At 40.3% G+C, this 14,390-nt stretch overlaps 1 protein-coding gene across 1 annotated transcript; it reads left to right on the top strand.

Moving 5' to 3' along the window:
• Positions 1-224: 224 nt before the first annotated feature.
• creld2 (cysteine-rich with EGF-like domains 2) lies at positions 225-8,215 on the top strand. Its single transcript, XM_005915680.3, has 10 exons — positions 225-605; positions 764-846; positions 1,061-1,171; positions 1,331-1,422; positions 2,277-2,453; positions 3,222-3,320; positions 6,719-6,802; positions 6,969-7,064; positions 7,569-7,709; positions 7,864-8,215. Exons 1-10 carry the CDS (start codon positions 462-464, stop codon positions 7,920-7,922), a joined length of 1,086 nt encoding a protein of 361 aa, XP_005915742.1. The 5' UTR covers positions 225-461; the 3' UTR covers positions 7,923-8,215.
• The last annotated feature ends 6,175 nt before the right edge of the window (positions 8,216-14,390 follow it).

Here is a 14,390-nt window from a genome sequence, read left to right as displayed (position 1 = left end):
AGTAGGGCTTTTGAGAAATATTATTGAAACCTAATTTTAAAAAAATGAAAAAAAAATTATTTTGAATTTACCTGCGAGCTTCCTGAATTTTCCACGTGGGGATGGGGTTTTTTTTTGTGTTTTTTTCTATTGTCCCGCGCGTGGCGACTCACGATTGGTTTTCCATCTTATTGACAGGCGGTTACAGCCAATCACCACAAGCCACAATTCGATTAAGACGCTGACGCGGAAAACTAGAACCGCTTCAGGGTTTTTTTGTTTTTTTTTCCCCCATGTAACCGGCATGTAAATACCATTTTGTCACGCTTTGCATAGATAACGCTATTTTTCATCTAATGTCAGGAACACCTCGCATAGATGTGTCCGACCGCTGCAGCACTTTAACATCAGTGGAGAGCTTGCGTGCTAGTGGCTGGAGCCCTCGTCTCCTGATATGAAATTGTGTGAATTGATCTGCTGAGATGCTGTCCACCGGTCCAGAGCTGCGGCTGCTGCGCCTTTTGTCTTGCTTAACTCTTGTCTTACTTTGTCAAGTTACTGACGCCAAGAAGGATTTTAAAAGCGCCTGCAACACCTGCCGGCAAATCACCGAGAACTTCAACAAGGTCAGAGCGTTTGCAGACCTTCTTCCTTTGTGTTGTTTTTCATTGTGTTGACGTGAACATACGTCAGTCTAATGTAAGATGCCTGGGTGTCCTTTACTCAGTGCAGGGTCCTTCTTATTTCTGGGCTCAATAATTAAAATGTCTGCGTTGTATGTCAGGGCTTCGAGAGAACAGCAAACCAGAACTTTGGAGGAGGAAACACAGCCTGGGAGGAGAGGAAATTGTCTAAATATGAGACGAGGTGAGACAGCCAAGATCCCAGCCTACAGGTCACCCTGCCACAGGTCCTGTGATCTGAGCTGTTTACTTTTCACCAGACCTGCTTTCCATCAAATGAAGTTGTTTTCTTTTCTTTTCATGCAAATATAAATCTTCTTGTACATTTTGAGATGTATGTTTACAATCTCAAACTAACTTGTGCACTTGTCTCGTCTGCTGCTTTCCTTCCACCTCAGCGAGATTCGGCTGATGGAGATCGTGGAGGGGCTGTGCGACAGCAGCAGCTTTGAGTGCAACCACATGGTTGAGGAGCACGAGGAGCATTTCGAGACTTGGTGGTTCAAGAGGTGGGTTGATGCAAATGACGTGGTTGGATTTTAAAGGGGACCTAATGAGTGATGGACACATGGTCAGGCAGGCTGGCAGATGCTGATCAGGGTTGTTTGCGTTGTTAACCTGCTGTTAAACCTCGTCTCTTCCTGCCTTGTTTTCCTGCTGCAACACAGGAAAACGAAACATCCCGATCTGCACAAGTGGTTCTGCATAGAGACCATCAAAGTGTGCTGTCCAAAGGGAACATTTGGACCTGACTGCAATGGTGAGATACACCCCCCAGTGCTCCCACAGTTTCCCCCCCCCCCCCCCGTGTTTCATCTTAATTTTAGGGCTTCCAATGTTATTATGAAAACAGGTTGCTTGTGTCATACAACTTTTGCATTTTTCCAATGCTGTCCCAAGTCGTCAGATCTGTAAAACATCTACTTGCAAACAGTCCATTTCTAATTTGCGCCTCCTGTCTTCTCCCAACTGTCACTCAGAAATAAATGTCGGTGTGTGTGCAAGTGGCCCTAAACATGAGCTATGTCATGAGCAATGTTACACCTGACATCTTAAAGGCAGTTTAACAAAACAGTTTACGATGCATCTGTGGCACACATCTTATTATACTGACATCACTTTAAAATGAGGCTCACTAAGATGTGAGATGAGGAGTCAGGGACAGTATAGAGTGGGGGGCCATATTTGCAACTTATCAGCCGTATTTGAGCCTCCTTTCAAACCAAATTAACATGGACAACGACTACTTGGCAACCACCTACAGAAGTGCAACACATGAGGAAAAAGGATGTAATACAAATTTCTGATTTCACACATTACCGATCTTCTATTGGTTGTGCCACAGGACCTTTAAAGAAAGATGCTTTTATATTTAGTGAGAGTTTTTGACATAAACATTACCATTACTGAACCATAGTGTTCAAACATCAGTGGTCTCTGTATTACTATGTATAGAAAAACAGTGGCATTGAGTGTTTTTGGTTTTTTTTGTTTGTTTTAAAAAAAAAAAAAAGCTGCAGAGGCTACTGTGCACAGAAAAAGAGAGATCCCAAGAGCGAGTTGTAAAATTTGGTTTAAAAGCACAAAAATAATTTGTCTGTCTTCATTTTTAAGCCTGTGTGGGGGGTTCTGAGCGACCCTGTCACGGGAATGGTGCGTGCGATGGAGACGGGACCCGTGGGGGAAACGGGAAGTGCAGCTGCCACCACGGTTATACGGGCGAGTTCTGCCTAGACTGCATCGACGGCTACTTCAACGAAGTGAGGAACGACAGCTTTTCTCTGTGCACAGGTAAAAAAATAAATAATAAAAAACTCAGTTTACCTAAATAATAGAGGTGGGGATTACCATACATCCCACGATACGATATTATCACAACACTTAACGCATGATACGATATTATTGCAATTTTTTAAAATATTTTGCGATATTCAGATTCTGTACATAAAGGTAAACTTTATCAGTATTCATTTTATCTAATATCAAAGTCTCACTCTCAGTCTTTCTCTGATTTCAGTCAGTTTTATTGTTGACAAACTGAACGGTTTGTATTACAGTCTAGTCCAACTTAACTGAATGCAACCATCTGGTACAATTATAGCTATTCTGAACTATGCAATTTATGAAAACTATGCAGCCCCTTCAGCAACTGAAGAATTTGAAAGTAAATTAAAACAAAATATAATTTTACATAAAGTTTTAAACTTAATTAAAATAAAAATGTCTTAAATTAAAATAAGTAAACTGTCATGTTGCTGCCAAAAAAAAAGTTAAACACATTTGGACAGTGAAGGAATGTCAGGATTCTTGCTCAGAAAAAGGAGCTGATCAACGTGCTCTGAAGTCAGAGCATGTTCCAGTCCACAAAAACTTTTTTTGTAACAAAATATCTATTTCTGCTGTCCCTGTATCGATACATTTTTAGCAAACAAAATATCACGATACTACACAGTATCGATTTTTTTCCCCCACCCCTACTAAATAAGTTACCTGCTGTTGCACCAGAAACTCATCACCAACATGAACGTACTGATGGAAATTTGGTCTTCACTTTTGCAGAATGTCACTTCTCTTGCAAGACCTGCACTGGAGCAACCAATCAGGACTGTGACGAGTGCAAGGAAGGCTGGGAGGAAGACGACCAGGAAACTTGTGTAGGTAAGACAACTTGTACTGGCTCTCCATGCTACATGACATTCTCTTAACAAAAGTACTCTGATAAAGAGGTCATCTGAGCTATTGTTCTTGCTGTTTGGGTTCCATCATTGTTCCAACTTTGATTATTATACCACTGGTTGGATAAACGTGCAAATCTCCGATCTTTTTGCTGTTTCATAACAATTTATTGACTACACAAATTGTTGCGAAATCAACCAATAATGGACCAGTTAGTTATATTTTAAACTCAGAACAGTACCAGACCTCGTAAATTCTTGAAAATGTTATTTTTAAGTACATTTATGTTCATTTTAAAACTTGACGCTAGTAGCACAAGTCAGAATGCTAGCACAGGTTCGTCCAATTTAGCCTCAGTTTTCTGTTCTTGGCTGATACCCGGTGTGGTCTTCTGCTTCTCCGAGGTTTGTTCTGCTGTTTATTTAGAGATGCTCTTCTGCATACCTTGGTTGTTTGTTTGAGTTAATCTTGCCTTCTTGAAGGCTTGAAGCAGTCTGAGGGGTATATTATGAAGTGAGATTAATGGCCATGTCAAGCTAAAAGTGGACTAAAAGGCTACATGTATAAAGGCCAATTTATACACCATGGAGTCCTACTTTAAAGAACTGTCATAGGTTTAACACTGTCTATTAGGCTGGATTTAAGAATTAAGAGTTTAAAATCATAACTCAGTGGAAAAATGAGACTAAAACTAAAACGTGGTGTTTCATGTCTACTTTAAAGCAGGGTGACGCTCCTTCACCCGTACCTCTGCCAACCCCTGCTTGATTCGTTCCTTTATGTACATTTTCCAGTGTCTCACACACACTCTTTTGGCTGTGTACACAAATTATGGGGGCGTACGCCATAATAAGTAGGTTTGGTTGAGCACAAGAATGACAACATCACAGAGCGCAAGTTTGATAACATCATGGAGAAGCTAACTGCTCTCCAACGGGAGATTTAGAGACCAGTGTTGGACTGTTAGAACTGCTTTGAAATTCATATGAGCTGTTCGCACTAAAGTAAAAAGCACCATCACTTCATGCGGATACCCTTTCGGCGCCAGCTGCGGTCGCAAGGCTGGAGCTGAACTAAAACACCCTGATAACGACTGTGTTTAGTCTGTTCCTTCCCATTCCATGCAAGGCCACCTGGGTTGGCTGGAAGACTGTTTACTTAGCCTAGCAGGGCGAAGGACACTGTCTCGCACACACATACATATACACTGATATGCACACACTCATCGCCCCTCCTGGGGTCAAAGAAGGCATGCCCAAGAACATCCAAGGGTTCGATCCGCCGGTTAGCATCCAAGTCCAGCATTTGTTTAATCAGGCTCACCAAATGCTGATCACTGTGGCATCCTGTTCTCATTTTCAATCAGGTCAACAAGACACTTAAGCTTTAAGTGTCGGGATTCTTGTGGGTGAGTCCTGTCTGATATTCAAATTATTCTTTTGTTTTAAATATATTCAGCAGTGAACACTGCAGCTTTCTTCTTTTTCTCAAGGACAGTCTCAAGGATAGCCTGGTGGCTGGCCCTGAGTGTGTATGATGAACCGGATTACCCGGGTAAAGCAGCAGCCTCGTAGCACGCTCCAAAGCTATTTAGCCCAGAGACCACGTTTCAATAATTAAATGGAATCTGAAGCATATCCTCTGGTGGCCTGTACCAAAGAGCCTGTGCACAGACACGAGGAACTACTGCGGACACATGACATGATAGGCCAAAGTCCATAACTTTGACTTTGATGGGACACTGATAGTGGTCCACAACCATTATGTTATCAGGTTTGCAGGCAGCACGTATGATTCTCATAGAACTCAAGTGGGATTGGTCAAACAGGTTTTATTCCAGGAGTTCATAATTTAAGAATATACATTGCTCAATGTCAAAGGAAAAAGCCGTCTCACTTTACAACATTGGAAGTGTCTGGATCCAAGCGTTTCAACTTCTCCAGGATGGAAATGTCACATTTTACCTGTTTACAAAAGTTTCATGGTGATTCTTGCTGTATTTGATAGTCACACATTGTGTTGTGGCATTTGGTTACAAAACAAAGTTGCCTTCTGTAAGCAAAGCCTCCACCAAAACGGGACCTTGACACTGTCAGGAGAGTGACTGATGTCCATTTGATCAGGTTCCCCTGGAGACGGGCACCAACTGCTCTTTGAATGGTCACAGGTGAATCTTGAGGCAGTGTAATAGTCAAACGTTTTTGCTTTCACCCTCATTCTGCACCCACAATAGATAAAGCCAGAAGAAAAATGTTTTTGAACACAATTAAAATATAATGATCTATATCATATATATGATGCATATAAGAACTCTTTGAGGTTTACAGAGAACGGTCTGAAACATAGAAAATATCCAGTGAGCTGCAGTTCTCTTGATGAAAATGCCAAAGTTCAGAAGAGAATGGCCAGACTGCTTTGAGCGAGTGGAAAGGCAACAGTAACTCAAATAACCGCTTGTTATAACCAAGATATGCATAAGAGCATTTCTGAACGCACAACACATTGAAGTTTGAAGCAGGTGGGCTACAGCAGCAGAAAACCACACCGTGTGCTACCCCTGTGACCTAAGAACAGGAATCTGAGTTCTCACCGGCTCACCAGAAGTTGGAAACTAGGAGTTTGGAAAGATGTTTCCTGGTCTGACGAGTCTCGATTTCTGCTGCAACATTCAGATGTTGGGGTCATAACTTGGTGTCGTAAAATGATAAGTCCTCAGTATCCACAATGTTCAGAAAACCTTGGAAAATACTGATACTGAATATGATCGCAATTTCATATTGGCACTGATGGGCTGCCCCAAACACACCCATGTGGTGACTACTGAAGACTTAGCATTACCTATTGACTGTGATGAGCATCAGTTCATCATTATTAATAGGTGGATTTAATGCTAGTTCAGTCCCTCTAAGTGTTATATAGGAAGCATTTCCTATAAACAAAACTCAGGTCGGTCAAAATGAAAACCTACGTGACAGTTTTATAAACTGCCATTTTTAAATAGTTATATAGTATGATTCATTTTGCATTCACTCAATCAAAATTAATTTCCTATCTTTGTGGGAATATACTTTTGGGAATACAGTATAGCATACGTACACACAGAGCCTGAATCAAAACGCCTGGCTTGACAGGGAAAGTTGATACTTATCTCCAGCCAAGGTTTTAATTTAATTTTCCCATTTGGTCATTCTCCTCTGACCTCCACCATTAACATCCAGTTTTGCCCCTGAGATCTTTATTCAGTAACTCTACGCTCTAATCTGCAGACACTCACATTTTTTTTTGTGTTTTCACTCTGTGGTAAAGCACACAAAGAATGATCAGCAGATGGCGCTGTGTGGTTGCCAGCCTGTTTGATGGCTCTGTCTGATGTGTTGCAGATGTAAATGAGTGTTCCAAAGACCCTGTTCCATGCAAAGAAGATCAGTACTGCCTCAACACAGAAGGTTCCTACTCTTGCAAGGGTAAGAGGTCATATGCCAAACAGTAGCTTTTGGAGCAGTGTGGAAATTTGCTTCCAGTTAACTTATCGCTGTTAGATGTTTCGTATTACAATGTCTGATTGTTATCCATTTACTGACAGTTTTGTGAGACCTATCTAACTTTATTCGGTATGTTTGTTCCTCAAAGCCTGTGATAAAGTTTGCTCCGGTTGCACTGGAGCCGGTCCCGATAACTGCCAGGCTTGTGCCAGCGGGTACCAAGACACAGAGGGAACCTGCAAAGGTATTTTTCACTATTTGAAAGATTTCTGACACTACGTTAAAGTCTCAGTCTCCACTTTGAGTTTAATACAAATGAAGCCAAAAGAAGCAGTTCTTGGAAGTAAATTCTTAGTGCTTCCATGCTGGCGACCTGTCCAGGGTGGACCCTGCCTCTCGCCCTATGACATGTCATTGATGTGCATACTGTAAGCATGAGTCTCTCATCACAGTAGGATGCAGGCTTAACTTTAGATCACTTTATATTTGCATATTTACATCTTCCCTTTATGTGTCTTTAATTGTTGTAATAAAAAAAGATATTGTGAGCTCCAGACTGCTGTGGATGGACAGAACCTCTTAATTCTACCCTTGGAAAGTCTGTTTTAGTTCCCCTTAACTGATGTCACATTTGTAAGGATAATGCATTTTTGGGTTGCACCCATGAAAAACTTCTCTATACATTTTATCTATATATTCGATATTTTCTTTTTTTTTTTTTAAATGTATTTATTTAAATCTTTGCCAGATGTGGATGAGTGTTCGCAGTCAGAGCCAGTGTGCACAAAAGAGCACCAGGAGTGTGTCAACAATCAAGGCAGCTACACGTGCATCTGCTTTGAAGGCTACGAGGAGCAAGATGGGGAGTGTGTGCAAACACAACAGCCAGGTGAGGATGAGTGTTGGCATGAGGTAGCACAATACCCATTCTAACAAGTTTTCAGTAGTAATTTAGGATGTGAGGATGTTATTTAAGCAACATGTTTACTTTGTGTGCTTCACTGACTGCAGTGTGATTAATTCTATAAGTTTTCCTATGTTAGATACAGCCGAGGAGTCGGAAGCATCTGAGGCAACCGCGAGTCCACACGGAGAGCTTTGATGTCACAAACGGGGACCAGGAAGAACAAACTGTTGACATTGCTGCACATTCGAAGCCCCTCCTTCATAAAACTGTCAACCACATGCACTTAACGAAACAACGAGAGCCGAGAGGACGTCGATTTCCAGCGGAGGATGATTAACAGAGAAAAAAAAACACACACACCTTTTACGCTCTCACCATGCTGGGTGTTGCTTTTCTCCAGTGTGCTCAGACTCGTTGTCTTTGTCTTATATGGTTTTAAAAAGCAACGATGTTTCAATAAAGATTCATTATGTGAAGTTTATCAAAAACTGACCGACGTCATCGGAGTGCGGACGCTTTCAGCTTTGGGAGTTTTTGTGTATGTTGCAGCAATCATGCATTACCACAGGATGGCAGTATAGTCTTATGAAATAAAGACGCTCCAGCTTTAAACCATCTGGACAGGAATAGACGGTGCTTCTCTTGCCCTGATATCGCATAAATATTTTGAAGCTAGGCCAGATCACAGCTGTGTATTGTCCATTATATTCAATATCAACATCATTCTTATTTCCACCAACATTAACCCTCACTTATACCACACGGCCCAGTTCTACATGACGTCTGCTTGGTCTTGCAAACCCAAACCATCACCTACCCTTGATTGGCATGCTTTTTGGAAAGGCCCTTCCTCTGGCCCTGTGGGGATCAAAACACATTTTTCTAACCTAAGTCTCACCTTGCGGTAAATCTTCCCAGCTTCCTCTGTGATGATGTCAGCTGTTTTGACTGCAAGGCCCTCTAAGACATAAGAAAGGGCAAGTAAAGGCCTGTCTAATCTAGCAGTGAGGCAGCAGAGAGCCCACCTCTCTGCCTACTGTTAACTCCACCATATGAAGGTTCCAACACAACCAACCATTAATAATACCATACCTAATATATAAGAATAATAATATGATATTATGATGTTATATTTTTAATATATAATATTATATATATATTATATATATATATGTGATATATATATATATGTAGTTTATATTATTATATAAGTCCTATTTATATGTTATATCTATACATATATGTATTATATATATAAGTATAGTATATGGATATATGTAGTGTATATATATATGTATATATATATAGATATAATATGATATATAATGTGATATCATATATATATACTATAGATATATATACTGTATTATATATAGATATATACTATATAGTGATATGTATATATGTATAGTAATATGATATATGTGTGTATATATATGTGTGTGTATATATATATATATGTGTGTATATAATATATATTTATATATATATATTTATATATATATATATTTATATATATATATTTATATATGTATATATTTATATATATATATATATATATATGTAATATATATATATATGTTAATTATATTATTATAATGTATATATATGTTATTATATTAGTATATATGTATATAAGATAGTATATTTTATATATATGTAATATGTTTTAAATGTTATATAGTAAAAGTATAATATATAATAGATAATATGTATATAGTAAAGTATAATATGTATTTCACATCACCTATACTCTATTTACATCCTTATTACTATACAGCGTACTCTTCTTAATAATTTTAATACAATGTTAACGTTATAATCTATGTTACTATACAATTCCTGTATCCACTCCATACGATCAATCTACTTCCCTCTATCTATACATATACGGTCAGATTATATTAATTATTTATGTATGCTATAAGTATATATATATTATAATTATTATGTATGGATACTGATATATTCATATTATGTATAAGTATATATAATATATGTATATATACCCATTCTCATTGATCATACTACTGTCCATCCATTCTTCTACTATCCACTATTCTATATTATATGTATATAAATAAATAAATAAAATTGCCAAAGCAGAAAATTAGTAGAAGGAAAAAAATGAGCAAGCTTGTCCTTCTTTAAAATTCATGACTTATAGCTCTAACAAGACTGTTTTTTCTTTAGGAGAGCACCAGTATGAGTCAGCGTACTGACTAATACATGAGTCAGTGTACCTATTATTGATGCTACAACACCCATCTAGGTGAGTTTAGCTGTTATGAGATGTACACTGTATTTGTTATGATGCTTCCACCGCCGCCTCAGTCGCAGACCAGCTCAAGCGGGGATCATCATGTCGTGGCGAGCTGATGCAGAGTGACCAGGCACCATGAGTAATCACTGTAAATTCACCTGTTTTTTTTTCTCTGACGCACAGGGCTTTTCTTATTTATTGCACTCCGAGGCAGTGGCGCAGCAGAGATTTTGTGATTCACTCACAGCGCCCGTCTTATCAGGCTGTGGCACAAAGTGGGATTCATTTCACTTATCTAAGATGCACAGTCACTCTGTTTGGACTGCTGACTTTCTGGAGTCGGGGGTATTTCTTGAAGCTGAATGCCAAAATGTGAGATAATTTTCTGCGATTATCAATGTGGTTCTTGTTGTCACAGTTTGTGAATGTTCTGTGGTTCATGCTCACTTTACTTCCCCTGGAAGTTAATCATCAGTGTCTCAACAAAGTCAGAGAAGCAAGTTTCACAGGTCTGAGGCTATCTTGTATTACATCTGTAGACTCATTTCAGATTCTTAGTACACTTTCCTGTAGTAGGTTTTACACGTCATGTTAAATACTGTGCAAAAGTCTCAACCCGCCTATCATTTCTTAAAATATTTTGTTTCCAAAGAGCCAGACCTTCTTCTCACTTTAAAAGTGGCTTTGAGCAATAGCTCTCCAAAGGTGTCTGAAGGTCTTTCAAAGTTTTCTTTGTCCATTGGTTAGTTTTTCACTTATGTTCAGGAACTTTGCGTTTTTAGGGCTTTGGAAATCGAAGTGAGTGACGTTAGGTTGAGGGTCTGAGGACACCTGAGGAATGGAGAAGAAGTGTACTGGTGTGTGAGCATCATTCTTGTCTCAGGAACAAGAGAGATTTGAAAAGCTGTAGTGACTACAGAAGGTTTTGATGAGCTGTACCATGAAGACATGGGAAAGAGTTTTCCAGGTTAAGAAGAGGTGACGAGTTGCACTGTGTCTTTCTGGATCTGTAGTACTGTAGTGCAGGGCATTTTTGAGGACAGTGGTAAGGTGTGCAGTAGGAGTGATGGATGGATTCGAGTTGGGGGTGGGACTATATCAGGGATCGGCTTTGTAAGAGAGTGCCAGGAGGGTGGTGACTGCTTGAAGGATAGCAGATTTACAAAGACGGTAGTGAGAGCTGCTATGATGCATGGTTTTGAGATGTTGGTCAGATTGAAAGACTGAGGTGGCAGAATTGAAGATGTTATGGTTTTAGTTATGAGTGGGCATGACAGACAGGATGAGAAATGAGTACATCAGAGGGTCAGCTCAGGTCGAGCAATTTGGAGACAAAGTTGCAGAGACAAGGATGAGATGGTTTGGAATGAGAGGAGAGATAGTGGATATGTTGGACAAAGGATGCTGAAGGTGGAGATGCCAGGCAAAGGGAAGACCACAGAGAAAGTTAATGGATGTAGTGGGATGATCTGATATCATCGTGTTGGTGTTGTTCCCAGATCATCATGAAAATGTTGTTCCAGGTTCAACATTGCAAGTGACCAATCACATTGTTGTGACGTTATTCTTTTGCACACCAAGCTATTCGTGCATTTATGAAATTCCAATGTTGCAAGGACAATATCAATTCTGCTTACCGTTTATTAAAGGGTTAGGGTCAGGGTCCGTTGATCGGCGGACAGAGGCGGTTTCTCGCAGCTTAAGTACAGTTTTTTTGTTTTACGGTGGTTTTTCTCGAAGTTGCAAAAGTCTGACGTCACAACCTTCTGATTGGTCACTTGCAATGTTGATCCTGGAACACCATTTAGTATGATGATCTGGGAACAACACCAACACGACGATATCAGGTCGTGCGATGTAGTGAGGCGGGATTGGCATGATACAGGAGGATATTGGGGATAAGGTGAGGCAGATATATCGCTATGGTGACCCCTAAAGGGAGCAGCTAAAAGAAGTGTCTCTAGGCACTTTATTACTAGCAACCTGTGACAAAAAATCATTGTTTTCTTGTCACTTCTTTAGTTGAATCTATGAAAAGGTTTGTACACTAGTACAGTAATAGAACATTAGTTCAGTTGATAAATCTACTGTTCACCGAAGCCTCATCAGAAATAGTTTCGGTGAAAGGGAAGAAAACACTGAGGAACACTGCCTCAGTGTTACAGTGACAACAGGTCTTATGGAGTAAGACCTGTTGTCACTGCCAAATTGTCACCAGTATGTATGTAGGAGGTCCAGAGTGATGTAGAACAGTGTCTATGGCCATCTGTAAAGCACAGTGAAGGCTTGTGATGGTTTGGTACTGCAGTTCAGCCTGTGGTGTTGGCATTTGTCAAAATTGATGGAATTCTAAACACAGAAAAATAATACCTGGAAAACACCTGATTGGCAGTGGCTTCATTTTTCAGCGTGACAATGCTGTCAAACTCACTGCTAATGTGGTAAAAGCATAGAAAACCATAAAATGAACCACTATCAGTCATGGATTGGCCTCCCCAGAGCCCTGAAGTCAACATTATTGAATCAGTGTGTGATCATCTTGATGGAGAACAGAACAAAAGTCAGACAACATCAAAAAGAACTCAGAATGTCCTTCAAGAAGCCTGCTCACAACTACTTAAAGAAATGCAAAAAGAGAGTTCAGACTGTGTTAAAGAATAAAGGTGATCCTGCCTCTGATAATACATAACACTTCAGGTCTTGATGCATGCTCAATCATCCAGGTAAGTAAATCCATATCTTTTTCAGTGGGAGAAACGTTTCGTCACTCATCCAAGTGACTTCTTCAGTCTCAGCTGACTAAGCCGGACATTAAGAAGTGTGCAGAATCTCACACTCAACTTTTACCTGGTACCTGGTGGCAGGAGCACCTGTTCCAAACACTTTTTTGATTGGAGCAACATTTCAGTGTTTTGCACTTGTGATCTTTCAGATACAGGCCTTCTGATCACAGGACTCGCCCACTTGTCTGCTGTTTAAATGAGGGTATTGTTTATTCCTGATGCTGGCCTTCATTTTCGTGCAGTGTAGTGAATCCCTGGTCAGTCTCCACACACACACGCAAGAAAAAAAAGAACTACAACGTGCATCAAGATGTGTTTATGTGTCTACTCATGCATGTGGACCAATCCTCTGTGGTTGGAGGGGCACCCTGCTCAATTTTCTCTCGACTTTGTGGTGGTTTTTTCTCCTGCCAGTAAACTCAGCTGTGAAACACATGGTCCGGCTGTAGCGGGGTGACTGCGAGGACGCTGACGGGGTTACCGAGAAAGCCTAGCATCAAGCAGAGCAGGAAAATACACTGACAGTAAGCTGATGGCACCAGGATCTTCTACACTCAGAAATGCCTTTTCTTTTTCTTTTTTTGTTTTAGCCTGCCAGGACACTGTGCCCTCTATTTCCTGGCATCTCTGATTCTCCTCCTCATTCATCAGCGGTTAGATCGCAGGGCTGCTGTTTCTAAAAGCTATCCTTAGACAACAATCTTCATTGTTCCATTGTAAGGCAGTGGGACAGCGATAATCACAGTCCTGAGGTACACTGAGGGAAACTGCATGCTTAACTAGAAGCCAGATGTGGCACCATGTGTTTTTGTTGTCTGTTAGTGGTCTGCGCCGCCTCTGATGTGAGGCACTCCTTAAACTTGGTTCCCTCTCTGATGCGGTTGGGTTTGCCTTCCTTTTACCCAGCTGGATGCTCAGCCGCCAACAATTAAGCCTGACAAAGTGGAAACTCTGCAGGGCTGACCCAAACTGGATGCAGGACTCCTCAAGGTGCCGCTTGGTTGGTCACTTTGAGGACCCTTCAAAAGATGTGCAATGAGCCTGAGTGAAAGAAACCAGCACTCCTGCTTTAGTATGCTTCATAAAATGTAGGCTTTGGAGAGAAGTGAAAGCATCGGATAGATTACAGAGAAGCAGCTGGGGCCTAGCTATAGCTGTTTGCTTTAGGTGAAGGAGGGGGAAATTAGAAATTTGGTCTGTGTGAAACAGAGAAATAACGCACTGACTTGCAGTCTGTATGACCCTTGAAACACAAATGACCAAAAATCCAGTTTGGCAGTTTATTATAAAGTCTGTATCCGAGGCTCCAAACAGGGAAGTGCGTGCACTTTTGTAACCAAATAAAGGCTTTAGATGAGAAGGTTTAATGGTTTAAAGTATACTGGTGATCTAGACTGCAACGTGAAAGACTCCTGGGATAGCTCATCTGATATGAAATATATAAATCTGAAATTAACTTAGTTTTCACTCATATGTACTTATTTGTAGGGAGCAGACTATCATATTACACAACAATACCAATCCAGCACACAGTGATGTTTAGCAGTCAGTTTAAACAGCTCCCATTTGAATATGTTTATTTGTTTCATATACTTTGGTTAATCTCCCCTTCAAGTT

This window comes from Haplochromis burtoni, unplaced genomic scaffold (assembly GCF_018398535.1).
Source record: "Haplochromis burtoni strain Fernald_Lab_line unplaced genomic scaffold, NCSU_Asbu1 Contig_14, whole genome shotgun sequence".
NCBI lineage: Eukaryota > Metazoa > Chordata > Actinopteri > Cichliformes > Cichlidae > Haplochromis > Haplochromis burtoni.
The sequence above is the reverse complement of the archived record's forward strand: the minus strand, read 5'-3'. Positions and strand labels throughout refer to the sequence as shown.

Bases quoted from the DNA above. Each gene is read 5' to 3' on its own strand.
- creld2 (XM_005915680.3), top strand. From the start codon at position 462: ATGCTGTCCACCGGTCCAGAGCTGCGGCTGCTGCGCCTTTTGTCTTGC. The intron at 606-763 runs GTCAGAGCGTTT...GTTGTATGTCAG, and splicing joins TCACCGAGAACTTCAACAAG to GGCTTCGAGAGAACAGCAAA. The intron at 2,454-3,221 runs GTAAAAAAATAA...TCACTTTTGCAG, and splicing joins CAGCTTTTCTCTGTGCACAG to AATGTCACTTCTCTTGCAAG.